At 59.7% G+C, this 25754-nt stretch overlaps 4 protein-coding genes across 6 annotated transcripts; 2 read left to right on the top strand and 2 right to left on the bottom strand.

Annotated features, from left to right (window-relative positions):
• Positions 1 to 9800, bottom strand: XAB2 (XPA binding protein 2). Its single transcript, XM_010966799.3, has 19 exons — positions 9648 to 9800; positions 8397 to 8545; positions 7993 to 8116; positions 7584 to 7781; positions 6776 to 6910; positions 6533 to 6697; positions 4272 to 4416; positions 3677 to 3828; positions 3475 to 3594; positions 3238 to 3369; positions 3013 to 3144; positions 2810 to 2923; positions 1648 to 1810; positions 1353 to 1543; positions 1019 to 1141; positions 760 to 931; positions 469 to 598; positions 208 to 317; positions 1 to 124 (listed from the first exon to the last, which is right to left on the bottom strand). The coding sequence occupies exons 1-19, from the start codon at positions 9696 to 9698 to the stop codon at positions 63 to 65; spliced, it is 2568 nt and encodes an 855-aa protein (XP_010965101.1). The 5' UTR covers positions 9699 to 9800; the 3' UTR covers positions 1 to 62.
• An 83-nt stretch (positions 9801 to 9883) lies between these two features.
• Positions 9884 to 11487, top strand: PET100 (PET100 cytochrome c oxidase chaperone). Its single transcript, XM_010966800.3, has 4 exons — positions 9884 to 10019; positions 10740 to 10826; positions 10994 to 11026; positions 11338 to 11487. Exons 1-4 carry the CDS (start codon positions 9993 to 9995, stop codon positions 11419 to 11421), a joined length of 231 nt encoding a protein of 76 aa, XP_010965102.1. The 5' UTR covers positions 9884 to 9992; the 3' UTR covers positions 11422 to 11487.
• Positions 11488 to 11495: 8 nt separating this feature from the next.
• PCP2 (Purkinje cell protein 2) lies at positions 11496 to 13073 on the bottom strand. The gene is made up of 4 exons (XM_010966802.3): positions 12947 to 13073; positions 12711 to 12825; positions 12307 to 12431; positions 11496 to 11670 (listed from the first exon to the last, which is right to left on the bottom strand). The coding sequence occupies exons 1-4, from the start codon at positions 12947 to 12949 to the stop codon at positions 11551 to 11553; spliced, it is 363 nt and encodes a 120-aa protein (XP_010965104.3). The 5' UTR covers positions 12950 to 13073; the 3' UTR covers positions 11496 to 11550.
• A 3019-nt stretch (positions 13074 to 16092) lies between these two features.
• STXBP2 (syntaxin binding protein 2) lies at positions 16093 to 25329 on the top strand. Of its 3 annotated transcripts, none has more exons than XM_010966803.3 (19): positions 16093 to 16414; positions 18161 to 18210; positions 18489 to 18570; positions 19087 to 19163; positions 19324 to 19402; positions 19492 to 19595; positions 20127 to 20275; positions 20487 to 20571; positions 20666 to 20796; positions 20895 to 21002; positions 21274 to 21331; positions 21463 to 21528; positions 21625 to 21705; positions 22084 to 22222; positions 22723 to 22832; positions 23635 to 23730; positions 24476 to 24561; positions 24678 to 24835; positions 25175 to 25329. In XM_010966803.3, the coding sequence occupies exons 1-19, from the start codon at positions 16108 to 16110 to the stop codon at positions 25258 to 25260; spliced, it is 2052 nt and encodes a 683-aa protein (XP_010965105.3). In that variant the 5' UTR covers positions 16093 to 16107; the 3' UTR covers positions 25261 to 25329. The 3 variants fall into 3 exon arrangements, with proteins under 3 accessions (XP_010965105.3, XP_074207010.1, XP_074207011.1); XM_074350909.1 differs by lacking the exon at positions 25175 to 25329 and adding an exon at positions 24943 to 25162; XM_074350910.1 differs by lacking the exon at positions 16093 to 16414 and adding an exon at positions 16754 to 16860.
• Positions 25330 to 25754: the final 425 nt, after the last annotated feature.

Raw genomic sequence — 25754 nt, 5'->3', positions numbered from 1 at the left:
TTAACGTACAAACAAGCTTCATTGGGGGTTGGGGGGCTGGTGGCTGAGGGGGGCGGTGGGAATCAGTCTTCCTTCAGGCTCCCGAACACGGCGGCTGGTACGCTCTGCTGCTCCAGCCGCACCTCTAGGGGAGAGGACAAAGAGGACACGGTCACACTCCCGCCCCTGCCTCCACCCACCACCCTGCCTGGCTGCCTGGCCTCCTACCGTTGGGCTCCAGGTCCATCTCGTCCTCGTCCTCGTCCTCACCCAGCTCTATCTCCTCCGGGTTAGCCTGCTGCGCCAGCTCGGCCAGCTCCTCCCGGGAGGCGTCGCTCCTGGGGCAGGGGGGCAGGCGGGGGAGAGAGCCACACTGCTCAGCTGGGCCCAGCACCCCCACAGCCTCCCTGCACCTCCCCTGCTGCCCCCCACCCACCCAGGAAGAAGAGCAGGCTGGCGCCCTGCCAGGCCTCAGGCCCCCACCCTCACCTCACAAACAGGATCTTGCTCTGGGCCCGCGAGGGCTGGTCACGCTCGGCCTCGGCTGCCAGCTGTTCGGCCCGCTGCTCCAGCAGCTTCATGTCATCCATGCCACTCTGCCCGGGGGCGAGGTCGGACACTGGGGAAAGCATGGGGGTCAGACACACAGCTGGGCTGTCCTCAGCCACGCTCAGGCCACTGCCTTATGCGCCTGCCTCACTCTGGGTGCTGCTGGGTGTCCCCAGTCTGTGCCCGAGGCACCCAGACCCAGGAGGCCACTGCTGGGCCGCAGCAGCTCACCAGTGCCCGTGGCGCTGCCCGACACCTTGAGCATCTGGGAGGCCATGAAGTTGACCTGCGTGTTGTAAGTGGCCTGCACGCTGCGGCGGATGCGCAGCATCTCCCGGATGGTGTCCTCGTTGCCGTGCCGGACCTCGAAGTCCTTCCACGTCTGCCAGAACGCCCCTGTCGTCTGCCGAGGGGCGGTGGGAAAACAGGCGTGAGCCAGCCGGCTCAGCGGCACCTCCCACACCGCTGGCCCGGCCCGGCCCGGCCCTACCCGGGGGTCACAGATCTGCGAGCAGAAGCTGTAGATGGCCCGGGCACGGTCGATCTCCCCGAGCTTGCACTCCATGTCAGCGAACCGCAGGCACATCTCCCGGGCATGCTCATCCGACAGCACCTGGGCAATCAGAGGGTGGGGGCACGATGTGAGGCAGGAGGGGCCACCCCTTTGGGGGAGCTCAGGTGGTTCCCAGAACACTGAGCTGGTCTCCAGGCTGACGGGCTCCCCCAGCCGCTGTGCGCAGGGCGTGCTCAGATCCCCTGCCAGCAGGACCCCTTCTCTCCCCGAGGGTCCCCCAGCACCCCGTCCCACCCCTTGTAGGGGGCACCTCAATGGCCTTCTGATAGATGCTGCGGGTGTGGGTGACTCCGTAGATCTCGGCCGCCCGCTTGATGTAGATGTTGAACATGTCGTACTGCTGGGCAGGCTCCACGGCCCTGGTGGCGCGCTCGTACACAGCCATGGCGTGCCGGGCCAGGCCCCACTCCTCCTCCAGCTGCGCGTACAGCAGGTACAGTGCTGCCATGGAACAAGACGCAGGCAGGGGCTTGCGGGAGGTCACGGCTGGGCCCGCCTCGCCCCACCCCCCACGCCCTCTGCCGAGCCGGCCTGGCCCTCCTCACTCTTTGCGTATTTGGGAGGGCAGCCGTCCAGTGCCTGTTCAAAGAGGTCCCGTGCCCGCTCCAGCTTTCGGCCCCCGTAGCGGGCAATGAATTTGGTCAGGTAGGTGCTCCAGATGTCAGACACGTTGGGCCACTTGAACAGCGAAATGCCACGCTCATACGCCTGCCAGGAGAGGGGGAGTTGTGTGCGAGTCCACAGGGGGAGACCCTCTGGCAGCCTGTCTGCCCGGAGACTGCCCATCTCCTCCAGGCTCGGTAAGCAGCCCCTTGCCTGTCCACTCCTCCCGTCGGGCTCCTCCCTGCAGTCATGGTCATGCAGTCCTGGTACAGCCACGAAGGTCTGTTCGCTCCCTGCCAGCCCCCTTCAGCAGCAAGGACCCCAAAGACAGCTGGACTAGGGCTCACTAGTAGGTGACATTACGACTGAAGTGGGGGGATCCTCAGATCTGCAGACACTGGAGCCCAGTGCCCTGGGAGAGGTTCACCCACTCAGGCAAAGGGGCAGCACACACACATGTGTACGACCACCTGGACCGTGTAGATGCCAGTCCCCAAATGCATACGACCAAAACCTTGGGCAGCGGTGCAGGGCCTCGCCACGTGGACACATAGACGCACACATAAAACACACCACGTGCCTGCATCCCATCACCTGAGCAGCAGGGCAGGGACAGCCCCCACACATCTACATGGCACCCCCACCCCCACCCCACAGACACAGGAGAGACTGTGGCTGCGACGGGCTGACCTGTGTTCTCTCAAGTTAGTGTTGAAGCCCTGACCCCAGGACCTCAGAATGAGGCTGTATTGGAAATGAGGTCTTTAAAGAGATAACTAGATTAAAATGAGATCATCAGGGTAAACCCTGTCCCAATACAACTGTAATCCCTGTAAGAGAAGGTCTGGGCACACAGAGAAACACCAGACATGCGCAGAGATGACCATGAGAGGGAAGGCGGCCTTCATAAGCCAAGGAGAGAGATCTCAGGAGAGACCAACCCTGCCGACACTGGGAGCTCGGGCTCCTGCCTCCAGGACCGGGAAAGTCCACCTCTGTTGTTCAAGCTACCCGGTTGGCGATACTTCGCCACAGCAGTCTGAGCAGACTAACCCAGTGCCCAAGGTGCCGGGTAGGGGACAGTGCCTCCCGGGACCCCCTCACCTTGAAGCTCTCCTCAAAGTACTTGTGCTCCTCCAGGAACATGGCGTAGTTGATGACGATCTGGGGCGTGGCGATGCGCAGGTCCAGGATGCGGTCATACACGGCCTTGGTGGACTGCCGGGAGGGGGCGGGTCACAGCATGTCCTGGGGCTGAGTCAGGGGCCCCACCCCGGGCGGGGGTCCCCTCCTGGCCCATGGCTCACCTGGAAGGTGCCGAGGCTCTCCTCCAGGTCGGCCAGCATCGACCACACCTTCAGAGACTTGTACACGCGGTTCTGCACGGGCTCCGAGCCGTCGAAGTACTCGGCGCGGCGGGCAGGCAGCGCCGTTGCCTTCTGCAGGGACGGCAGGGGGAAGTGTTCTGGGGCGTCCAGGCCCCAGCTGCACACCCCGAGGGGGACCCCACCCCACCCTGGGCCTGTGCTCACCCGCAGCAGCCGCAGGGCCTGGTCGTAGTTCTCGTGCCGGAGCTCCAGTTCGCCACACTCGCACCACACGCTGGCTAGGTCGTCCACCTGCTTGAAGCTCACCTTGGTGGCTTTCTCCAGGATGATGCGGGCCTGCCGGGGCGGCAGAGGCCAGGCTGAGACCCTGCCCCCCGGCAAGTGCTCTGCGGAGGAGGCAACTGCATTCACGCACGGGCAACATGCACACCCAGCACTCACGTCATCCAGCTGCCCGTTGTCCTCATAAAACTTGGCAAACGCGACCCACAGCGTGTGGGGCTTGCCTGTGGCCTTGAAGGGGTCCACCGTCTGCACGGCCTCCGTGTACGTGTTGATGATCTGCACAGGAGGGGCCGGGTCAGGCGGGACTGGGGCCCTAGCTGGGGAGGGGGATGCGGCTCAGGGGTGGGCCGTCACGCACCTCCCGGGGGCGGCCCTGGTGCAGGGCCACGCGCTTGTGCCACTCGTGCACGTGGTGTGGGTTCTGACGCAGCAGGACGCTGTTGAGGAGCAGGGGCCGCCGGCTGATGAGCTGCTCGAAGCGGGCCAGGCGCAGCTCCAGGTCCACGTCATCTGGGACCCCCAGGGAGGGCCGGGAACAGACGGGAGGGTCTCAGCGTGCAGCCTCCTCCGTCTCTCTGCTCTCTCTCTTCCTGCCCCCAGGTCCCCCACTGTCCATCCCGGCACTCCCTCCCCTCAGGCACCAACTGAGTTGCCCCAGGGCTATCCTGACCAAACACTTGCCCCTGGCCTCAGCTACTCTGGAAACCCCTCCAGCAACCCTCATTCCCCTCAGCCTTCCTTCCTTGTCAAGCTCTGGCCTGGGCCACCACTTCCTACCAGGGTCCAGCCCAAGCCTGAGATGTGTCCCCAGTCGTGTCAACTCGCCAGGGCCCCACCCGCACCGTCCATTCAGGCTCCCTCCCTGATGGCCTCTAACTGACCCGGAGACCCAGGTCTCCCCTGGCCAGCCACTCTGGCCTCCCCCGACCCCTACGGCCCACCCTCCTGCTCACCCTCCTCCTCCCGCCCCAGCTCCGAGGCAGTCTCCATCTTCGCCGCGATCATGCTCTCCTCAAACTGGGCATAGCTGTCAAACACCTGGGTGAAGTCCCGCACGGTCATCACCGTCCGGATGGCTTCCTCATACACATCCCGAGCCTGAGGGGACAGGGAGGGCTGTCAGGAAAAAGCCGGCGGGGGAGAGGCACGTGTGCGTACCACATGGACACAGGGCATCCAGCAGCACTGTCCTTGGCAATAGCCCCAAAGTGGAAGCCCTGCAGGGCCTTTCCCTGGGGCCTGCCCAGCTTCTGCAGCATATGGCCCCCGGCAGGAGCCCTACCCGCCCCTTCCCTGCTGGAGTGATCTGGGGGCCTCAGCTCATCAGTAAACTGAGAGCGACAGCCCCTTCTGCAGTCACCGTGGGACTCGAGTGAGATGCAGAAAGGGCCTGCCACCCACTGACCTGCCACCGTGCAGGGACCCTAACCTCAGGTTGCCATGGAGGGCTCAATTATGACTACTTTCACTACTTTTTTAATTGAAGTATACTTGATTCACAATGTGGTGTTAGTTTCTGGTGTCCAGGGTGGTAACTCAGTCATATATATGTATATCCTTCACGTTCTTCTTCATTATAGGTTATTACGAGACATTGAATGTAGTTCCCTGTGCTAAACAGTAAGACCTTATTGTTAATCTATTTTATATACAGTACTTTGTATCTGCTAATTCCAAACTCCTGATTTATCCCTTCTCCATCACTTTTCCCTTTGGTAACCATAAGTTTGCTTCCCATGCCTGTAAATCTGTTTATGTTTCACAAATAAGTTCATTTGTATCATTTCTCTAAAGATTCCACATATAAGTGATATCACAAGGTTTTATCTTTTCTCTGTCTGACTTAGTATGATAATCTCTAGGTCCATCCATGTTGCTACAAATGGTATTATTTCTTTTTTTACAGCTGAGTATTCCATTGTATATACACACAATTTCTTTATCCAGTCATCTGTTGATGGACATTTAGGTTGCTTCCATATCTTGGCTATTGTAAATAGGGCTGCTATGAGCATTGGGGTGCATGTATCTTTTCGAATTAAGAGTTTCTCTGGATATATGCCCAGAAGTGGGATTGCTGGATCATATGGTAAGTCTATTTTTAATTTTTTAAGGAAACTCTACACTGCTTTGCATAGTGGCTGCACCAAATGACATTCCCACTGGCAGTGTAGGAGGGCTGCCTTGTCCCCCAACCCTCTCTAGCACTCAACATTTTATGGACTTTTTACTGATGGCCACTATGACCTGTGTGAGGTGATACCTCATTGTAGTTTTGATTTGCATTTCCTGATATTAGTGACACTGGAGGGCTCAATTATTGCCACGAAGTATCCCTCATCCCTGATGGACCCCCTTCTCCAGCTAACATTCTCCCATCACTGCTTCCCCCACCCCAACCCAAGGGGACAGGCCATATGAGAGGACATGCGCTGGCAGGGATGACAAGTGTCCCCAACAAGAGGGGCCATCACTCCACCCCTGTCCCAACTGGCCCTGCCCCTCAGTCCCCACTTGACAGCTGGTTCCAGCAGGCCCCTGGCCAGTCTCTTACTGCCGGCCTTGGCCTGTGCATTCTGCTTAAAGTGTTGGCCTGAAGAGTCTTTGTAAACTGCACACCTGGTCATGCCTCTGTCCTGCTCACGGCTGGCTGGTGGGCTCCCCATGATGGGACACAGCTGGCCCCCTCCTAGGCCTGCAGGGCTCCCCCTTACCCAGTCCTTCACCGCCCTCTCTGGGCCCCAAATACAGCTCCTTCCTCTCAGTCTGCTCCAGCCCTGACAGCCTCCGTTTCCCCGCCCCTCCCACCCCCCAACCTGGCAGCAACCTTCCAGAGACTTCTGGAATCCGCCCCCCCAGCTCCCAAGCTTGCTCGCCACTGCCTGATGATGAGAACAAGCCAACACAGACACTGACAGTAACATCAGCACCTCAGGAGTGACCCTCACACCAGACACCCACTCAGTGCCTGAGTCCTGGGAGGTAAGGGAGCGACTGACACCATCCTTTTGCCAACGAGGACACTCAAGCTAAAGTGGGTCTGAGGCCACAGCCAGGGAGACCCAGGTCCAGATGACCTAAGGTGGGTGTGCTTGCTGGCGGGGCTGTCTCCCCTCCGCCTCCAGGAAGGCAACTCTGAGCAGCACATGTCCAGCATACGAGCAGAAAGGAGGGAGGCCCCGCCCCAGCCGCAGAACCCCGGGGGCCCGAGTACCTTCTCAAAGTGACCGCTGCGGATATAGTAGTCGGCCAGCGAGCACCAGAGCTTGCCCAGCTGGTCGGTGAAGCGGGTGAGGCCCCCGCGGATAATGGCGTCCACGCTGAGTGACTGCACCTTGTCTGGATTCCGGGAGATGAGGTCGCAGAGCTCGTGCCACAGCTGCAGGGGGCAGGGAGGACTGTCAGCCACAGCTCGAGGGAGTGAGCCCTCCCGCCCGGCCGTCACCCCAAGGCCCACCTGGTAGTTGGACTTGCCGGCCTTGGACACGAAGCGCTCATCATTGACCACAGTGGCCAGGCGCTGTGCCGCCTCGTCCAGCCGGTCACTCGACTTGAGGTATTCAATGTACTCCTCAGCGCTCTCGGGGCTCAGCTGGGCACCAACCCACCCAACAGCCATCAGCGGGGCCACGGGGACATACCACTGTGTCCCCTCCCACTCCCGGCCTCCTATTAGCCAATCACCACTTCCTGGGCAAGAGCTAGCCCTGCAGACCCAGCCTTAGCCATACTTGTCCAGCCTGGGCCCCAATGCTCCAGCCCCAGCACCAACTGGTCTGGCTTATACACCTGTGGTCCAGCCGGCACAGGACAGGCCTTGATTTCATCACAAGTGTCCTACCCAAACAGCACTGTGCAAAGGATTTCACAATGCATAACAAACGTTGTTAAGTTAGGGAAAACTGCACAGCACCCTCACATTGTCTGGATCTCAACTCTCAGCCCCACCTGTCATGCTTTCCCTTAGTCTACATCTCCTCTTCCTTGCCCTCCCATGTTGCAGTTTTACTCTGGTTTACGCAGTCAGATCGTGCACAGCTTTTTGCCAAGACGACCATGGAGCAGGTGTTAGCAAACTATCTGGAGAATAAACAAGTAACTCACAAACAAAAGCCTGTCTGTCTCAGAGAGCCTTGTTCCCATATCCTGTCTGTTAGGGGACATCCCTCATGGGGCTAGTGTCCCAACGAGCCAGTTTTTGGAAAGTCTTGACCTGGGAGCTGGCCCAAGTTCCTGAGCCTCACCTCATCCTCTCGGGGGCTTACCTTGAGGAAGCGTCGGTAGCCCCGCACAGCAGTCTCCGGCAGAGGGTGTGAGCGCAGGAAGCGCAGGTAAAGGGGCCAAATACGAGAGTGCTGTGTGATGGGCAATGCCCGGAGCGCACGGTCAAAAGTGCGGCGGGTGTGCGTGATGCGTCCCTGGTCCATCAGGAATTGGCAATAATCTAGCCACAGCCGTGGCATCTGGAGGTGTGGGGAGAGGCAGGGTTGGAGCTGCTGGCACCACAGCTGGGCCACAAAGACACCAGATGTCCACTGCAGTGGGACCCAGAACCCCTGCCCCACTGGAACTAAGTCCAGCTCAACCTTGTATGAGCAGAGGCAACAGGACTCCAACCCCTTGCTCTGTCTGCCTCCCCACTCATCCCCTGGCCCAGCCACACCTCACCCACACCTTGTGCATGAATACAAATGCCCTCTCATGGCAGTTGTTGACATCTTCATAGGCGGGGTCAGTCACACAGCGATGCTTCACCTGTGCCCGGCGTGCCTTCAGGTATCGGTACCAGAGTTTGTAGCTGGGGGACAGGTGGACAATGAATGGTCAGCTTTATGGACCCCAGAACCCTGCCCCATGAGGCAAGTGCTGGGAGAAGGGGCCTGGGGAGGGGTGACAAGTCTCTGTGATGGGGGGACAGGTTTGGGACATCAGGGAAAATGTGAACTCATCACAGGACGTATATTCGGTGATGTAACACATAGCAATCATCTGGATCCTACTTCTACTAGCTGGTTCTGGTATGACTGGGCAAAGCGGGGTGGGGCTGAAGCGGGCAGGGCAGCTGTCGCCATTCCCACCTGCAGGGCAGCAGCTTTAGTGCCCGTTCATACAGCTGATTGAGCCTGGGCTTCGGGGCACCCTGTTTGAACTCGATGTAGCGGAGCCAGCATTTGACGGAGAACTGGTTCCGCATGATTTCCTCCTCATAGGGAAGGTCCTCTTCCTCCTGCCAGGGCCGGGGTGTGGAGAAAAGACAGACCTGCCCTCAGAGCCTGAGCCCGGCACCATTCAGCTCCAAACTCCAGACTTCTACCCATGTCCCAGATCCCATTCCCCACAGTTGGAGCCTGGTCACCAGACGCCCAGATACCAGGACTCTGGTCTAGACTTCTACCCCTCAGAATTCTACTGCCTACAATCTGACCCAGATCATCAGACTCCTCAGTCACAGGGTCCTAAGCCGACATGGGACTGTCACCCAAACATCACTATTCTGGCCCTCAGAATCAAGCTACCACCTCTCTGACCTAGACCACCACTTTTTAGACACTAACACCCTGGTCCGACGCCAGGCCTCTGCCCTAGACACCAAGCCTTTCCTCCTCACAACGTGCCTCTTCCCAGACACCAGACCTCTGGGACTTCCGGCTCCCACTAGCCAGAGTCTAGCTCAACTCTGCCGCAGGACTCAGAAGCTAGACCCTTATCTCAGAAGGAAAGGTGTGAACAAAAGGCTCAGCCTTTAACTCTAGACGCCAAGAATCTAGCAAAGATGTCAGGTCTCTAATCCAAACACCAAGTCTTTGACTTTTCAGGATTCCACTGGCCATCGCCTGATCAGCTCCACATCACCAGGTCTCTACTTCTGACTCCAGGGTTCCCCTCGCCCGGATACGAAGCCTTTATCCCGGAAACTATAACGCTCAGGACCAGACCGAGACCGTTACCTAACACACCAAGACTTTACCACTGAAACCAGAGCCCTACACTGGTCACCAGGCCTTTACTTCAAACACCAGGCCTCTCAAGATTTAGATACGCATGTCTCCTTTCCCTCCTACTCCCTTCGCGTTCCCATCTCCGCCCCAGGCCCAGGACGCCAAGCCCTTAACGTCGACAGCAGCTCTTTACTCAGGCCACCTAAGCTCCGACACCAGACCTTTGCTCTTGACCAGCTTAGTTCGCGTCTCTGGCCCGTAAGGGTCCCGCTGCTCTCATGCCAACGCAGCTTTGGCCTAGATCCCCCGGGAGACCAGGCTCCATCCCCTCAAGGCACCCAGGCCCCGATGCCCCGACGCGGGCCACCCTCAACGCCGCCGCGGACTCACGAAGACAAGGTCCGGCCGCTCGGGCCTTGACTGTCGCGCCATCACCACCATTTTCCTGGCTCTCCAGGTACGGGCAGGAGTCGCGTGATAATGACGTCTAGGCTGAAGGCCCGCCTTCTCAAGCTAGACTCATTTCCTATTGGCTGAACCCTTCCCGACTGCGCGGCCTGCGTTGTTGACTTTTGCCAGATACCGGAGGCAGAGAAGCGCCCGATGATGACGTTACTCTGTAGCTCCTCGGACCAATCAGGTTCAGCAGTGGAGCCCTCGGACTCCCAATGAGCTGCTGTGTTGCTGCTTGGTTGGCTTTGGGCGGAAGCGGCGTTGAAGCCTCGGAGGAGCAAGATGGGGGTGAAGCTGGAGGTGTTTCGGGTCAGTGAGCACCCGAGTGGTTGGACGGCTGGCGCCGGGTTTTTCTGGAGGAGGAGGAAGAGGCTCTGAAAAGTGGGGCCTCGGAGAGAGGGCGTTCTGGGACGAAAGCTCCTGAGATTTGAAAGGGAACTTTTATGGTTGGAAACTCGGGGGGGGGGGGTTGGGTTCGGGGCTCTGAGAAGGCTGATGTGAGGAAAGCCCTCCGAGAGGGGTGATCTGGGAAGGGGGCTCTAAGGAGGAAGCCTTCAGACCCTGGGGGAGCTCTTGGACTTACACTGTGTGTGCGTCTCTTTGATAGGCAGACTCCTAGGCTTAGGACAGTAGACTGAAGAATGAGGCCTTCTGGATCTGGGGTTGCTCCAGGATCTGACTGGAGGGTGGGATAATGAGGTTTCAAAGAGATACCTTTATTGTAGTATGAGCTCTTGTGCGCCTGGGGCTGGTGAGTGTGCGTGTGTGTGTGTGTGTGTGTCCTTCTTTGAGAGGAAGCCTTCCAGACTTGGGGAGGGGGTGGCTTTTAGCAATAAGAGCTTTTGGATTATGGGGGCTAGACTTTAAGGTGTGTGGCTTCTGTACCCTTGGTGGGGTTCTTGGCAGGGGTTCTGGGGAGGCACCCCTGGTCTCTGCCAGAGGATGCTCTTCCAGGCTTTGAGCAACCTCTGCACAGGGTGAGAGGGGGAGTAATTCCTGGCTTTGCTCATCTTGCCCCTGCCCTTCCAGATGACCGTCTACCTCACCTTCCCTGTGGCTATGTTTTGGATTGCCAATCAGGCAGAGTGGTTTGAGCACTATGTCATACAGCGCAAGGTGGGCACAGGGAGAGTGGTCATGGGTTCATTCCAGGGGGTTGGGGAGGGAATGGGGCACCAACTTGCTGGGGACCAGTGTCTGCCTCCCATGGGTTAACCCTGCCCTGGGTGTAGGGCTCTGGAGGCTTCTAGCTTGTGGCTCCAGCTGTGACTTTGTCCCTACAGAGGGAGCTGTGGCCACCTGAGAAGGAGGACCAGGTAAGCCACATTGTCTTCCTCCCACCAGAGGATGCAGGGCCCTGGGACCTTGTGGCCATGGTGGACTCAAATGAAAATTTTAGCCTCAGTCATGGACAGAGAACTGACAGTGGAGGGACACATGAGTTTCTTATTACCCTTTTCCTGAAGATTGAAGCTGTTCTCACTTGAACAATGGTTGTAATTGGCACAGTGTAGACACTGAGCTCAAGCCATGGTCTTGGGGGTTAGGGGGTAGAGTGGTGGGAAAGAGGTCCAGGCCCTGAGGTGTGTATGCCCCTCCTTCCTTCCCACCCCGCCCACTTCCCCAGCGCCAAGAGCTAGAAGAATTCAAAGAGAGAATACGGAAACAGCGAGAGGAGAAGCTCCTTCGTGCTGCCCAGCAGAGCTCCTGAGACCTCCAAGTGCCTGAGTCCTAGCCCTTCCACCCACAAAATTACACACACACAATTCTTTTGTCACTCGTGGAAGTGTTTTATTGTCTGCTTTCGGGGGCCACGTGGGGCCCAGGATGCCTCAGGCCCTCAGGGGGCTTGTGTCTGGGGCTGGGGGCTGCTGTTCCGACGGAAGCTGAGAGCAGTCGGGTCCTGAGGGGTGAGGAGGGGTTGGGGGCTGAGGGTCCCGGCTCGTTTCTGCGCTCCATCCTGTGGATGAAGACGGGGTCAGGCAGAGGGAGGGACTGGTCAGAGGGGACATAAACATTGGAAGGAGGGTGCAGGTGGCCACCCACGCCCTGCCCTGCCCCATCTTCCCTCACCATCCCTGAGCTTCTGTGTCTCGTAGTTACTCAATATTTGGGGTGGCATTTGGGTGGAAGCTGGTGGGTCTTGGGGATCTCACTGGGATCTTGGTCAGAACCCAAGCTGTGGTTGAGTACGTGTGACATAGACACAGTGGTGACAGATGTGTCCCTCCACCCTAGGGGAGTCTTCCCAGGAAGGGGGAGTGTCTATTCTCTCTGGCCTCCTTGAAGCTCTCAGACTTGGGGGCAGGACCATTGGGTTCCCACCACGGCTTTGACTTCTACATGCCCCCTGCATGACCTTGGTCCCATCTCAGCCCTGTCTGGGCCTTCGTCCTCCCTCTGAGCTGGGGTATTGGATCGGCCTTGTGACCAGCAGGGGCCCAGGGCGGGCGCTTCTTCCAGGCACAGCTCCCAGGAACATGTGATGAACAGAGGTTGGGGTGGGGCCCCACGCACTCCTGCCCGGGGGTGGGAGGCAGGGTGAGAGGGCTCAGCCTGTCTGGTCTCTCTACAGCCCCCACAGACCATCACTTACCTTGGGGCCCAAAGGCTGGAAGCCAGGCAGGGCACTGACTGTCACACGCTGGTCATCCATGCGGCGGCCCTGGGTACTGGCCAGCATGTCCATGAGACTATCCATCTCGGGGGCAGGGCCACTCTCTGCATGGAGCAGAGGCCACAGGGGTGAACTCAGGCTCCAGGGGACACAGCCAGGCTGAAGCCCCCAACCCACCCCTCCACCCCAACTCACATCCTCCAGGAAGCATGCTTGTCTCTCCCGCTAACCCCCAGGCTCCCAGACCCACAGGCATCTCTCTTCACTTACCTGCTCACTTTCTGACTCTCACCCATAGGTCCCCCAGGTAGCCCCTTGCCTCGTGCCCATTCACACCCCTCAGACATCACACCCGCTGCCCTACACCCCCTGCCCAGTCTCACCACTCTCGGAGGTTGGGCCCGGCCCCGCCTGCAGTGAGCAGCGCTGCTCTTCCATCCGGCCGCCCTGCACGTGGCTCAGCAAGTTGAAGAAGCCCTCCTGGTCCGGGGAGCCTGCCTGGGGGACAGACAGACTCAGTCCAGCTGGCCCGTCAGCTGGGAGACCCCTCCACTCCCCTCCTCACCAGCCGGCTGCCACCTGACCCCGGGCCTGCCCTGCCTTCCTCCGTGGCGCTCACCATGGTCCCCTCCAATGTGCTGCTCTGCAGAGCTGCTCTGAATGAGACAAGTCTCCTTCCCAACCCCAGCCCAGGGACCCTTCCAGCAGGGCCACTTCACGTGATGCTGCCTCAAGGGAGAGGTGCCCGGGCCAGCATCCTGCCGTCCTAGATTAGGGCCTGACCGCCTGGTGGCCTGGGGGCTGGGATGCGAGCCAGGGGAACGTTCCAGAGGCCGCTCCCGAATCCCAGCATCCCCCACCTCACCGGGTCGGCGCTGAGAACCCTGACCCTTGCCCTGGGTTTGGGTTATAGACCCCCGGACCCTCCCACCACCTGCACCATCTTGAGCAGCAATTGGGTCAGGGGTCCCAGGAGACCCCCTTGCTAATTAGGTGCCATACAGACTAATTAGTCGTGTCATTCATGGGCCCTTGAGTTGGAGGCGGTGTGGGGGCAGGGCCTGCTTACCTTGTCGCAGGCAGCCGAGCCCCCATCCTCCTCTTCCTGGTCCATCATGGTCCGTGCTCCCCTCCCCTGGGCCCTGTCCCTGTCTCTGCTGGCCTCTGCCCCGGCCCCGTGACAGAGAAGGCTTTTTAGGAGACTGGGGTGTGGGCGGGGGGAGCAGATACCCAACCCCAAATCCGCAGCTCATGCCCCATCTGCTCCCACCCAAGCTTAAGCCCCATAAAGATGATCCAGATAATTGTTTTTGCAGCGTGATGCCGGGGCGGCCGTTGAGGTAGGAGGCAGGGTGACCTGGGTTTGGACCTTGCTGGCCCAACAGGACTCACTGGGCCGTAAGGACTTTCAAGTGGGGTGCAGCGGTCCACCAGAGCAGTGTCCCCACAGCGGGGAGCTTGGGTTGGCTGGGCAGGGCAGGGAGAGGACAGGTCAGTAGGGCAGCTCAGGTGAGCTCTGCAGCCCACCATTGGGAAACAGTGTAGGGTGTTCCTGCTGCCACCTCCCGTCTTGCCCATCCGTATCTGCTGGAAACACAGTTACCATCTGCAGGTGGTGGGAGAAGAGGAAGCTGGGTCGCAGGGCTCCTGCAGTGCCACCAGCTAGCCTACTTCCACCCCTTCCTCTACTCACTGTCCCTGGCTCTGGCTCCCCTTCCAGGCCCCAAGACAAGAAGTTCTGGGACTCCTGTCTCTCCATCACCAATGCCAAGTTGAGCTGTCTTTTCTGATCTGTCACCCCAGTCCAGCGAGGGGACAGGAGGCAAGGAGGAAAGCCCCTGCTCCCTCCCCCAAGCAGCTGTGGTGTCCCCCACAGTGCCCCGGGAGAAGATGCTGCTGGGAGGACCCCCTGCACCCCATCCCTCCCTAAGATGCCTTTCTGGAAACCAGTTAGAGTTTCTTCTCAGAATCAACAGGCCACACCATCACCACCCCTGCTCAAGTGCAAAACTTGGTCCTCCTCCCCAGGCAGCCGTCCTCCATCCAGAGCCCACATTCACACCTTCTCCATGGCCCCAAGACTCTGATGCCACGCTCCTCCATGGGTGAATGAGTTTCCTGAGCTGCCTTAACAAAGCATCACAAACTGGGTCGCTTAGAGCAACATACATTTATTGTCATACAGTCCTGGAAGCCAGAAGTCTGGGATCAAGGTGTCGGCGGGGTTGTGCTCCTACAACCTGGAGGAGAGGAGCTCTCCTTGCCTCTCCCCGGGTTCTAGTGGTTGCGGGCAGACCTTGGTGTTCCTTGGCTTGCAGTGGTAGGACTTCAGTCTCTACCTCTGTCATCACAGACGTTCCCCCGTGTCCTTGTCTTCATGCAGCTGTCACAGACATGGGTACCACTTGTATTGCGTTAGGGACTCACCCCACTGCAGTACGACCTCATCTTTACTAATTGTGCCTGCAATGACCTTATTTCCAAATAAAAGCACCTCCTAAGGTACTGGGCGTTACGGCTTGAATATACATTTTCCCCCAGCAGGTGGGCAGAGCACCCTTTAGCCCATAACAGCGGTAGACCCCGGTCACCCTCACTGAGTACAGTGAGGGGCAGTAGACCCTACAGATTCTCACCACTAGGAGACAGGCTGAAAAGCTAGAGGGGGTCCTGGCTTCCTCAGGGTCACCCAGCTTCCCCCTTTGCCCCTGCAATCCATCTGTGCCCCCAGGGGCTGCAGGGGTCCCCTCCTTCCCCCGCTCAGAACTCTCCCTTGGCCCCCATTGTCCTCAGGAGAAAACCTGAACACCTTGAGATAATGGGAATGTTCTAAAATTGACTGGTGATGGATGTACAACTGTGAATATGCTAAAAACCATTGAATTGTACTCTCTCAGAGTGGGCGAGTTGTACACCATGTGAATTATGTCTCAATCAAGCCATGAAAGAGACAGAAAGAGAGGAAAGGAGGGAGGGAGGGGGAGAAAGAGAGAAAGAAAGAAACAGAAACAAAGAAAAGGAAAAAGGAAAGAAAACCCCAAACTCCTACCTACGGGGACCAGCCATCCTGATTTGCCCTGGACTGTCTCAGTATTAGCGCTGAAAGTCCTGGGTCCCGGGAACTTCCCAATCCCAGGTAAATTAGGCTGGGTTAGTCCTACCACGTTCCACTGAGGTCTGACCTCTGCAGCCCCTCCCACCTCACGTCCTGCCGGCCCCCCTTCCCCACCCTCACCTCACTCCAAGCGCTCCTCTGACCTCATCCCCTGCTTCTCTCCACATGGTTGCTTCTTGGTGTTGTTCAGGATTAAGCCTCAAGGCCACCCCTCAGGGTACCCCTCTGGTACTACCCCCCATAAAGCTCCCCCCTTCCCCAGCGGCACTTGCTGTCAGGTTACTGTTTATTTTCTTATGGCATAATTGATAATTTCTGTCCCCATCTCCTCCATTCAACTTTAAGTGCTGTCTGGCAGGCTTTCTGGTTTTATTCACTCTCTTGGGTTCCATGCCTGTCCCATTAAGTGGCATCTGGCCGACTCTTAATAAATGCGGCCAAATAAAGGCATCAGTTCAGGACTGAACCAGTTCGGGAGTCTGCATTCGCGCATGTGCGTCACACTTTAAATCCAGGACCTCATTTGTATGGGCTCTGCTGTCTGGGTCTATGTGAAGAGGTATCAGCCCTTTGCTGGCGCACAGCAGGGGCAGGCCCTGAAATTTCCAGTGGAGTGTGACTTGGGGGGGGGGGGTGCGCGCGCGCCCGCGTGCAAGCGGAAGAGCATGCCACTGAATCCACGTGTGTATCAGAAGGGTAGTGCCAAGCATACCTCCCGGGACAGACTCGTGTTTCAAATCTCAATAGGCCTACTCAGCAGGTGGCCTCAAACAAGGGTCCGGCCGAGCCGCGGTTTCATTGTCTATCCTGCACCCCCTTTCAGGGTCTCTGGCAGGATAGACGGCGAATCTGAAACAGGTCCTTGGCACACAGTAGGTGACGGCTTAGCGCCAACCCAACCCTCCAGGTCTCCGCCTCTGTTTATCAAATGTCGCTCAAGCCCGCTGCTGCTGCTAAACTCGGATACAGAAGGTAAGTGGGTCCCGGTTTGCGGCCCCGCGGTTCCGGGTGGACACACAGTACCCTTCAAACACAGAAACTTCTGGCGGGTTGGGACTATGCCTGGGGAGGATTAAGGGGTTATTATTGTCCTGTGATCCCACGTTCTCGCTGCACACAAGCTAGGGAAGTCTGTCTGAGCTCACGCCTGTGAGCTTGTCGTCAGGGTGTGCCCCTCCGGCGGCTCCCTGCGCTTCTGCGTGGACGCCTCTGCCCGTGGGCTCAGCGAGGAACCCATCTTCCCCGAGACCCGACGGCGGGGCGGGGCCAGGTGCGCAGGGGGCGGGGCCAGGTCCCGCCGGGCGGGGTCCACAGGGATGACGTGCAGGGCCACGCCCCAACCTTGGGACAGACCCGGAAGCGGCGGCGCCCCTGGGGGAAGATGGCGCCCTCGGGGCTGAAGGCTGTGGTAGGGGAAAGTGAGTGCGGCCCCGGGGACAGGCTCTTGCGGCCCCTGGGGGCGGGGGGCGGGGGCGCACAGACTCTGGGACCCAGGCGGCGGGGAGCTGGGGACTGGGCTGGGCGTCGGCACCTGACCCTCGAGGAGGCAGGCGGGGACGTGGCCCCAGCTGGACGTCCCGGATCTCCAGCGAGGGAATGGAACAAAGTTGGGAGACTGGACACCGGGGATCCAAGGGGATCAGACTAAGGGTGACGCAAGCCAGCGCCGGGACCCGAACTCCTGGGCTCCCTAGGGTGTCTGCTGGGGTAGAGCACAGCTGGACACCCATACTCCCGGGTCTCTAAGCCGGGCAAAGTCCGAGGGGCTGGACACTTGGGGCCCCGTGGTAAGTAAGGACTGGCGCCGGGCTGCTGCGCTGATGAGCGACCCCAGGTGATGAGAGTGCTCAGGAGGCGTGTCCAGGCCCCTATCTGGGTCCAAGGATTGGGGATGCCTTCCTGCTTGCCCGGTCCCCAAGAGCACCATGCAGCCTGAGGACCCAGGCGTCCAGGCCGGGCGAGCCTGGTTCTTGGGGGAAGGACGGAGGTCGCCCCCTCCCCCACCTCCAGTAGTTCCGGCCTCCGCTGCTTCCGCCCTGGCGGTCCTGATAACAATGGACAGGACACTTGCTGGGCGGGGCTGCCCAGTCCCTTCTGCCTCCTCCCTCTGCTAAGCGGGGCAGAATGTGGCTCAGATCCCCAGCATCCTAACTAAAAAAAAGGAGCCTCCCACACAAGGGTTAAAAGGGAGACGGGAGAACCACTGATTACATTTTAACAGATGAGGAAACTGAGGCTGGAGTTGGGTGACCGGTTAACCACAGTCAGGAATGCCTCAGAGCAGGGATCCAGGGGCCCGGCGTTATAGGCTAGGGGAAACTGATGGAGGTGGAATGAGGGTGTGGCTGAAATCCACCAGGAGAACTCAAGTAGCAGATAGGGAGGCGGAGAACCCAGCTCTGGAGGCAAGTAGACCTGTTATGTGAGTCCTGACTTTCCAAGTATTCATTTATCTAAAACATATTTATCTTGTGGCTACTTATGCCCCAGGCAACTCAGCCACTTAGGTGCTGAGGGTGCTTAGGTAACTTATCTCTCCTCTCTGAACCTCAGTGTCCTGTCTATAAGTTGGAGGTGACACCAGGAGCTACCTCACAGGACTAGGGGGAGGAGTAAATGGGAGTTAAGATGGAGATCCAGCTCAGGACCCGGAAGGTCTGGGGGCATGGTGGGGCCGGGGGATCCAGCATCCTGAGCCCATTACTCACTTCCTTGCAGAAATTCTGAGCGGAGTCATTCGGAGTGTCAAGAAGGATGGGGAGTGGAAGGTAGGGGCAAGACAAAACGCCTTGTTCAAACCCATGTGGGGGGCCCTGAATGTGGGACTCCCTCCAGCTCCCCGAGGAGGCCACTGGTCCACAGGGGTGGGGTCAGGTGAGCGGGTCTGGGATGCGGTGGGGTGGGGAAGGGGTCCTGGGTCCTCTCGTTCAACCTGCTCTTGAAGCTGTCAGGACTGCCCACCGCCCCAGCCCTTCCTCAGGGGCAGTTTCAGCTTCTCCCGACCTCTTGTCTGTCCGCCAGTCCTTCTATCCATCTGTCTGCACAGGTGCTCATCATGGACCACCCAAGCATGCGCATCTTGTCGTCCTGCTGCAAGATGTCAGACATCTTGGCTGAGGGCATCACCAGTGAGTGGACACCCCCACCCGATGCTGCCCAGATGAGACTTGAGTGTGGGATCCCCTCAAATTGTTCAGAACTCCCAAGGACGCAGCTCCCTACACAGACAGCCCTGATTTGGGAGCCCATGATTGGCATATTTCCCACACAGGACTCCCTAAGGGGTCATCCTCCCCAGCTGTGCAGCTCCTGTGTGTGGAACCCCAGGGTATAAGGACTGGGTGTAGGACTCCCAGAATGAACTCAGTGTGCGACCCCCTAGAATGTGTAACTTTCTATGGGAGACCCCCAGGGGTTATGCCTATGGGACCCCAAATGCGCAGAACCCTGCCTACGTAGCTCTGAGCTGTGTGACCCTTGAGTGTGCACCTCCTGCTTAGGACCCTCCGGGAGTGCGGTGTCCCCTCCACCCCCCACCAGCATCCGACCTTCCTTCCCAAGTGTCCAGCTCTCCGAGTCTGAGACTCCCCATGTGCCCTGGCCCCAACGCCATCCACATGTGCCCCTTCCTCTGTTCCTACTAGTTGTTGAGGACATCAACAAACGGCGCGAACCCATCCCCAGCCTGGAGGCCATTTACCTGCTGAGCCCCACGGAGAAGGTGCCTATGCAAGCGGGTGTGTGTGCGCATGCGTGTGTGCATGCGTGCCTTTGTGCACGTCTGGGGTATCTGGGTAACAGGCAGCGGCCAGGAGGCTGGGGCAAGGGATGGTCGGTCTGGGGGTACCGGGCCAGGCCTGGAGAGTATCTGCATTACCCAGTCGGTGCAGGCCCTGATCGCAGACTTCCGGGGGACCCCAACCTTCACCTACAAAGCCGCGCACGTCTTCTTCACCGACAGTGAGTGAGGAGAGCGGGGGTTGTGGGGGTCAGCGCGAGGGGTTGCGGGGGGCTGCTCTGGCCTGATACCCCTCCCTTGCATACCCCAGCCTGCCCTGAGCCCCTGTTCAGTGAGCTGGGCCGCTCCCGTCTGGCGAAGGTGGTGAAGACGCTGAAAGAGATCCACCTTGCCTTCCTCCCCTGCGAGGCCCAGGTACAACCCAGCCTAGTCCTGGGCAGGAGTGGCAGTCCATCACCAAATGTCCCAGGTTCCCTCAGAAACAGATGCTGAGACAAGTAAAGGGGACACCGAATCAGAAAGAAAAGGAGGGGGAGGGTAGTAGTTCAGTGGTAGAGCACATGCTTGGCATGGACGAGGTCCTGGGTTCAGTCCCCAGTACCTCCACTAAAACCAAACCAAACCAAAACAAACAAACAAACAAAAACACACTTAAAAAAAAAAAAAGGGAAGGAGCCAACACAGACCAGAATGAGCTCTGGCACCTGGAGTTCTGTCCCACTGGGAAACTGTAGGAGGCAGCATAGAGCACGCCGCACAGTCGTCTCCACCCAAGGTGGAGGGGGCTGGGGTACTGCTCCGTCTCCTCCACTAGACAGTAGTTGAAGGCTGCCCCAGGCCTGTCCCCTGGATGGCAAAGCCGGCTCCAGAGACCAGAGGAAGCCCCAGGGAGTGGCAGGTGGTGCCCGCTGGAGTTGGGCAGTTCTGACACCTGTGTCCTCCCAGGTGTTCTCCCTGGATGCCCCCCACAGCACCTACAATCTCTACTGCCCCTTCCGGGCGGGCGAGCGGGCACGGCAGCTCGAGGTGCTGGCCCAGCAGATCGCTACACTGTGTGCCACCCTGCAAGAGTACCCAGCCATCCGCTATCGCAAGTGGGGACCCCACCCGGATGCTGCCCCTTGACCTTGACCCCGTCCTGCTTCCAGCCTTTAACCTGTCTTCTGACCTCAGCCCTGGTCCTCACCCTGGTCCCTGACTCCCCCCCTTAACCCCTTAATTAACCCCATCGTTGACCCCTAGTCTGTGCCTGGCCCTCCCCAACCCCCACCCTGAGGCCCCCATGTCTGCCCACCCCACCCCCAGGGGCCCAGAGGACACGGCCCAGCTGGCCCACGCCGTCCTAGCTAAGCTGAACGCCTTCAAGGCAGACACTCCCAGTCTGGGCGAGGTGAGGGGGCTCTCTGGGGTAGGTGAGGGGAGGCCCCAGCCAGGGTCAGGGTCAGGGTCAGTATCCTCATCCTTACCCACCGCAACCACCCCAGGGCCCTGAGAAAACTCGCTCACAGCTACTAATCATGGACCGGGCGGCCGACCCCGTGTCCCCACTGCTGCATGAGCTCACGTTCCAGGCCATGGCCTATGACCTGCTGGACATCGAGCAGGACACGTACAGGTGGGCGGAGCCCGGAACTCGCCCTCCGTAGTCAGTGCGGACCTGTATCCGTTTTCCTTGGTCGGTGCTCCTGACCCTCGTGTCTCTACCTTCCCCAGGTATGAGGCCACAGGGCTCAGCGAGACCCAGGAGAAGGCCGTGCTGCTGGACGAGGACGATGACCTGTGGGTGGAGCTGCGGCACATGCACATCGCGGATGTGTCCAAGTGCGTGCACGTGGTGGGCACCCAGGGGTGGGCCCTACGCACGCGGTCCCCACCCCGCCTCTCCCATTTTGGACCCGGTACCTGGCCTTTCTCTCTGGGTGAGCACCCCTCTACAAGCCGCACCCCTCAGGTGGACTCCCCTCCCATGGGAGCTGGCCCATGGGCTGTGTCCCCGGGCTCCTATCCCCTGGTTGTGTGACCCCAACTCTGCCCTCAAACTGCAGTCTTGGCATCAGCCCCCAAGCTCACCCTTGCCCGCTTTCACCTCCAGGAAGGTCACGGAGCTTCTGAGGACATTCTGCGAGAGCAAGAGGATGACCACCGACAAGGTGGGGTGCGGGGCCTGCCTCAGGTTGGACAGCTTGGGAGGAGAGCCGCTCTCCCCACAGACTGGGGGGCGAGCCTGGGGCGGGGCCTCTAGTGGGTAGGGCCTGCCTTCACACTCCACCCCTGTCCCCAGGCCAACATCAAAGACCTGTCCCACATCCTGAAAAAGATGCCGCAGTACCAGAAGGAGCTGAACAAGGTGAGTGGGGGAGGGGAGCCTCCCCCTCTCCACCTGTCACTTGGTCTCCACCTGCACTCAGTCTCTGTTACCCCAACTCCTACCCCTACCCCGTAGTATTCTACGCATCTGCATTTAGCCGACGACTGCATGAAGCACTTCAAGGGTTGCGTGGAGAAGCTGTGCAGTGTGGAGCAGGTAGGGTGAGCCCGGGGCAGGGGTGTGGCCTGGGTGAGGGGCGGAGCCCGTGGGGGCAGGGCACGTGGAGAGGCATCTCTGGGACAGGGATGTGGCCTGGATCTTGGAGAAATGTGCCCTGTGCGAGGGGTGCAACCTATGGGAAGGAGGCTGGGATTGGGGCAGAGCCTTGGGAGATGGGGCCTGTGAGGGGTGTGGTCTGTGTGAGGGGCGGGGCCTGTGGGAGGAGGCTGGGGCTGCAGTGGGTGGAGCCTACATAGACCGTTCAGAGACCTGGTACTAGGATGAAGGGGAGCTCAAAGGTCTTGCCAAGGCCCCTGGGGATGTCCCTGCCCTGCCCCGCCTCCCCACGTAGTGGCTGACCCCCATGCCCCGCAGGACTTGGCCATGGGCTCAGACGCAGAGGGCGAGAAGATCAAAGACGCCATGAAGCTGATCGTGCCGGTGCTGCTGGACACCGCGGTGCCCGCCTATGACAAGATCCGGGTTCTGTTGCTCTACATCCTTCTACGGAATGGTGGGTGGGGGCAAGGGGGGCCTTGGTATACCACCACTCACCGGAGTCTCCAGTGATCCTGGGAATCTCTCAGCCCCACAGTTCCCTTGTCCTTGGGATGCCCCCACATCCCAGGCCTGCCAGCCCCCACAGATACCCCTATGGACTCTGGGCCCCCTTCCACTGGCCTCCATTGGCAAAGAGGCCCCCCCAGATCTATGACTTCTCCAGATTTGTCCCCAGCAACTGATTCCAGAGGACGCCTCAATCTAGCACCCGCTCTGGGATTCCCATCCAGAGTTCAAATGTCAGGAATCTCCCTTGTGCCAGCCTTGGGGGGGTCCCCTGGTCCTGAGGGTGTCCCAACAGCAGGACGCCCCCATCATGGTCCTGGCACCTCCCTACAGCACCCCAGCCCCCTTAACCCAGAAGCACACATGACCACCGCTGTACCCCCCTACTCCACAACCGCCACCCTGTGAGCGTCCCCTCTGTGTCAGCCCTGCATCTCCATCCTCCAGGAGTGAGTGAGGAGAACCTGGCCAAGCTGATCCAGCATGCCAACGTGCAGGCGCACAGCAGCCTCATCCGGAACCTGGAACAGCTGGGGGGCACCGTCACCAACCCCGGGGTATGCTGGGAGCTGGCATGGGGCCAGAGACCGGGCGGAAGGTGGATGGGAGGTGCCTGGGAAGAGGATACTGAGTCAGGGGGCAGTGACTAGGAGGGTGGAGGGCACCTTACCAGGGCTGGGATACACAGGGTGATGTGGTTCTTGGAGGACAGAGAGCCCTGAGTAGGGTCTGGGGACCAGGGGGCACCAGGGCTGTCCCCAGCTGTGGGTCACACAATAAGCAGGGAGGCAAGGGGTAGTCAGGCCCTAGTCCTGGTGGTGGTGCAGCGTGGGGCATGTGGTCTGAGTCGGGGGGGTAAACAGCCGAGTCACCAGCCTGACAGCATGCACACGGCAGCCTTCTGTGTTCAGATCTCTGCTTGGCCTCTTCGGCCTCTCTGGTCCACATGTCCCACCTCCCTGACCCTGCCTCCACCTCTGGACGCCTCTCATGTTCCTGCCTCGCCCGTCCCCCTACATCTCCCTCCCAGACCTCACTCTGTCACCCTGTCCACCGCCTCTCAGTTCCCCTGTTTTCTGTGTCCTCCCACTTCTGTCCTCATCTTTGTCTTAGTCCTTATCTTTCTTGTTGTTCTATCTCACTGTCTCACTGTATTTCTTTCTCCCTCTAATTTTCCCTTCCCTCTCTCTTTCTAGCTCTCCCCTCCTCCCTCCCTCCCTCTTTTTATCTTTTTTTCTGATTCTCCATTCCCTTTCTCCATCTTTGTCTGCAACCTCCCCAAGACAGACAAGCCCCCAGCCCCATGACCCACCTCCTTCTCCCCAATTCCCCCGCCGGCCCTGTCCCTCCCATCTGTAGGGCTCTGGGATGTCAAGCCGGCTAGAGCGGAGGGAGCGCTCGGAGCCCACCTATCAGCTGTCCCGCTGGACCCCGGTCATCAAGGATGTGATGGAGGTACTGCTGGTGGGGGGGGTGGGGCCTGACATCCCCCCACCCCCACCCCCACCAGGTCCTGCCCTAGTCCAGGGAGCATTCAGCTCCCTTCATGCACACGGTCCTAAGCCCCAGGGCTTAAAGGAAAATCCTTCATTATGGGCATCCCTGTGGCATCTGATCTGCTCTGCGTAGGAGTGGGGGATCCCAAGCCCATGCTGGAGGAATTGGGGTGCCAGAGGGCTCCCTTGTAGAGGAGCCTCATTTTCTCTCCACTTGCTGGCCCCCTCCTCTGTCCCTCTCTATTCTCTTCTTTTGCCCCCTCCCAGAAAGCTCCCTGGGTCCCCATTTGTCTTCCTCATGCCAGCCCCTGCCCATCCTGGGAGCCAAAAGCAGCAGCAGTAAAAAGGACCAGGCCAGGGACCCAACTTCCTGGCTTTCTGCTGTCTGTGTGGAGTCCTGGCACCTCTGCCTGCTTGGAGGCCAGTGACCTTGGCCCCCTTATCCCCATGGACCCGGGATGCCTGGACTCCTGGGTCCCTGAGGAGGGGGGAGGCTCAGACTCCTGGGTCCCTGCAGAGCTGAGCAGGAGCAGAGTCCTTAAGTGTCGAGGGGCCTGGGGTCCTGAGTCACCAGGGGCTGGAGATGCAGATGGTGGCTGCTGTCCACTGGGATCTTGGCCCAAGAACACACCCAATGGAGGGGCCTCCAGACCCTGGGCCCCATTGCCTGGGCTCCTCTCCTCAGCCTCCCTCTTCGGTCCTAGGATGCCGTGGAGGATCGGCTGGACCGAAAGCTGTGGCCCTTCGTGTCTGACCCTGCCCCCACATCCAGCTCCCAGGCTGCTGTCAGGTGGGTTGCAGGGCGCCCCCACCCATGCCCAGGCCCCATGGGAGGTGAGGCCTGTGTGGGTGGGTGTGGGGGGGTCCTGCTGCCTGGCCTGACCTCTGCCTGCCCCCCCACCCCAGTGCCCGCTTCGGCCACTGGCACAAGAACAAGGCGGGCGTGGAGGCAAGGGCAGGGCCCCGGCTTATCGTCTACATCATGGGTGGTGTTGCGATGTCTGAGATGAGGGCTGCCTACGAGGTGACCAGGGCCACTGATGGCAAGTGGGAGGTGCTCATCGGTGAGTGACCAGGACTGGGGTCCCTGGGCTGGGGCGGGGCCGGGAGCATGACTCCCCATGTGTGGGTCCCTGGGGGACCAACAGCTCTGTGTCTTCTGGGTCCCCAGAGCATGCAACCTCTGCAGGGCTGGTGTCTGGGAGCCCTGGCTGAGAGGCAGTGGCCGGACACCCGAGGCGCCAGGGCTCAGCTTCCCAGGGAAGGGGTTACCTGGGAGTGGACCCCTGTGTCTCCAAGGGGTGAGACTTCTGAGTCCCGTAGAGTCAGGGCCTGGTTTCCCGAGGACCCCAGCTGGGGGGTGTCGTGCCGAGGCAGCTACCCCAGCCCTGCCCTCCTGCCAGGCTCCTCGCACATCCTCACCCCGACCCGCTTCCTGGATGACCTCAAGACGCTGGACCAGAAGCTGGAGGACATCTCCCTGCCCTGACCCGCCCACCCCTGCCTGACCTGCCCCTCTCCCTTTTCAGATAAATAAACTCCTCCCTCCTCTCTGCCAGCTGGGGCCCGTATCGCTTTCTTCCCAAGGGAGCCATGCTAAGCAGCCTCCCATAAGTCCCATTCCCTACCTGTGCCTCAGGCCCCACCGCACCCCATCATCCTGCCAGAGGGCGTCTTAAGCTCTAATTTGAATATTGGCTCCAAGATCTACTAGCTGCTAGGCTTTGGCCAACTTGTGGGCCTTTCCAAAAGGCCAGTGATGGCAGCCACTTCTCAGAGAAGATTGGAGATGGTGCCGGAAAGCTGATGGCACAGGAGCATGACAGCTGCTGTCCCTCCACTGGCACAAGAGTTATCGTGGCCTCCCTGATGGGACTGTTAGTAGTGTTATTTACAAGCATCCCTCATTACAGGCATCCCCGTGGCATCCGATCTACTCTGCTGGTGGTGGGGGACCCCAAGCCCACACTGGAGGAATTGGGG

Source organism: Camelus bactrianus, chromosome 22 (genome assembly GCF_048773025.1).
Source record: "Camelus bactrianus isolate YW-2024 breed Bactrian camel chromosome 22, ASM4877302v1, whole genome shotgun sequence".
Lineage (NCBI taxonomy): Eukaryota > Metazoa > Chordata > Mammalia > Artiodactyla > Camelidae > Camelus > Camelus bactrianus.
This window is presented reverse-complemented; position numbering and strand designations above follow the sequence as displayed.